The 1,813-nt window shown below is 39.7% G+C and overlaps 1 protein-coding gene across 1 annotated transcript in view; it reads right to left on the minus strand.

The window, feature by feature from the left end:
- LOC110012823 (probably inactive leucine-rich repeat receptor-like protein kinase At2g25790) overlaps positions 1-1,579 on the minus strand; it is a 4,152-nt gene extending 2,573 nt beyond the window's left edge. Inside the window, exons 1-2 of the mRNA XM_020697798.1 lie at positions 1,213-1,579; positions 10-1,132 (exon numbers count right to left, since the gene is read on the minus strand). Of these exons, the coding sequence (XP_020553457.1) occupies positions 10-1,132; positions 1,213-1,224 (1,135 nt within the window). The 5' untranslated portion in view covers positions 1,225-1,579. The remainder of the gene's footprint in view (positions 1-9; positions 1,133-1,212) is intronic.

The raw sequence follows: 1,813 nt of genomic DNA on the forward strand, positions 1-1,813 counted from the left end.
TAAGTGAACTAGGAAAGTGGTATGGCTTCTGCAGACTAACCAACAGATTCGAAGAAAGATCCAAATCGACAAGTGTTCCATTTCCAATTTCCCAAATCCAATTAGGTACTTCCCCAATTATCCGGTTGTTTGAGAGGTTCAATAACTCCAGACTGTGTTGGTTTGTAAGATCAGGAAAATTATGTAGGTTGCAAGAAGCTAGGGATAACGAGAATAGCTGGGGAAACCTCGACAAATTTGTATTAGTGATGCTTGTGTCAATAGATAAATTGTTGTACGAAAGGTCTAGCTCCACAAGATTATGTAGCCTTTGCAACTTTCCTAATTGAACTGTGCCATTGAAGAAGTTGTAAGAAAGTTTAAGAGTTTCAAGCCTTTCTAGTGTGAAAAATGACTTGGGAATTTGCCCTTCCAGTTTATTACGGCTTAAATCTAGCGCAACTATGTGAGGAAAATGTAAAGTTGAAAATTCATAGACTCGACCACTTAACTGGTTGTTGGAAAGTCTAAGTATTTGTAGTGAAGGAAGACCAAAGAGAGACTTGGGGATGCTCCCACTAAGTGAATTATCACTAAGGTCTACTAGTTGAAGGTTCTTGGACATGTAAAATGATGGGATTGAACCGGTGAAGAAGTTCTCGGATAAGTCCACATAAGTTAGCCCAGTTAGGGTAGAAATCGTGGATGGAATAGGTCCAGTGAAGCTGCAGTTGCGCATATCTATCTCGGATAACATGCTAAGATTACCAATAGAATTTGGTAATGGGCCTGAGAAGTTAGTAGATAGAAGCAACATAGTCCTAAGAGATGCATTTCGATGAAATTGTGGTATGGAGCCAGTGAGTAACTGATTGTAGGATAAATCAAGATTCTCTAGGGTAGGTAATTGGAAGATCATATCAGGGAATGAGCCTCTTAAATCACATCCACTGAGAGACAAGGTAGTCAGATGTGAGAAGTTAGCGAAGAAATTAAGAACTGCTGACGACATCTGCACGCCATCGAGATAAAGCTCTCTTAGCCCGGTTAGATTCTGAAGAAGCATCTTCAAATTCGGATTCTCAATTTCTAGAGCGTTATCTGAGAGATCGAGAGTGACCAATCTCCTCATTAGTGAAACATCAATTGGAACCTGTCCACCAAAACGAGCACCTGATAAATTCAAATACGTCAAATGTTTGAGGTTGAGAATCCCACCTGGAATAGTCTGACCTCCAAATTCATTCTCAGCCAAGTTTAGCTTCTCCAGGTACCAAAAGCCAGAAAGACTTGACATGTTATGAATCCCACCCGAAATTCTCTCCCAATCGAGCTGCAAACTGATCACATGCCCGGCACCATCACATTCCACACCGACCCAGTTGCAACAATCTTGAGTCTGAGTCCAGAGCACCAGTTTTTGTGATCGAGTGCTATTGAATATAAGATCATTCCTCAGTTGAAGCAACAAACTTCTCTGATCCTGCAGGCATTGGCTGTAAGCATTTTGAATAAAACAATTAGTTATGCAAAATATTGAAAGTATGCAGATGAAGCAGCAGAAACACTGAGAATACAAAGAAATTCCCATAGTGAAGGAAGATTGCACCAATATGAGTCAGTGGCAGGTGGCTTTAAATTAACTTCCATTTTTCTTACACGCCGATGACTTTCAAAGTCTTTGTATGGCATTACCGTTGATTACTGCTAATCACATACCTTGACTGAACTTGGGACCAATAATTAAGTCAAGTCAATATTCTTCATCTACCCATTTTCTTAACCTTTTTACACTCCATTTTGATTTAGAGATTTCGGACTATTGAATAATTGA

Source organism: Sesamum indicum, linkage group LG11 (assembly GCF_000512975.1).
Source record: "Sesamum indicum cultivar Zhongzhi No. 13 linkage group LG11, S_indicum_v1.0, whole genome shotgun sequence".
NCBI lineage: Eukaryota > Viridiplantae > Streptophyta > Magnoliopsida > Lamiales > Pedaliaceae > Sesamum > Sesamum indicum.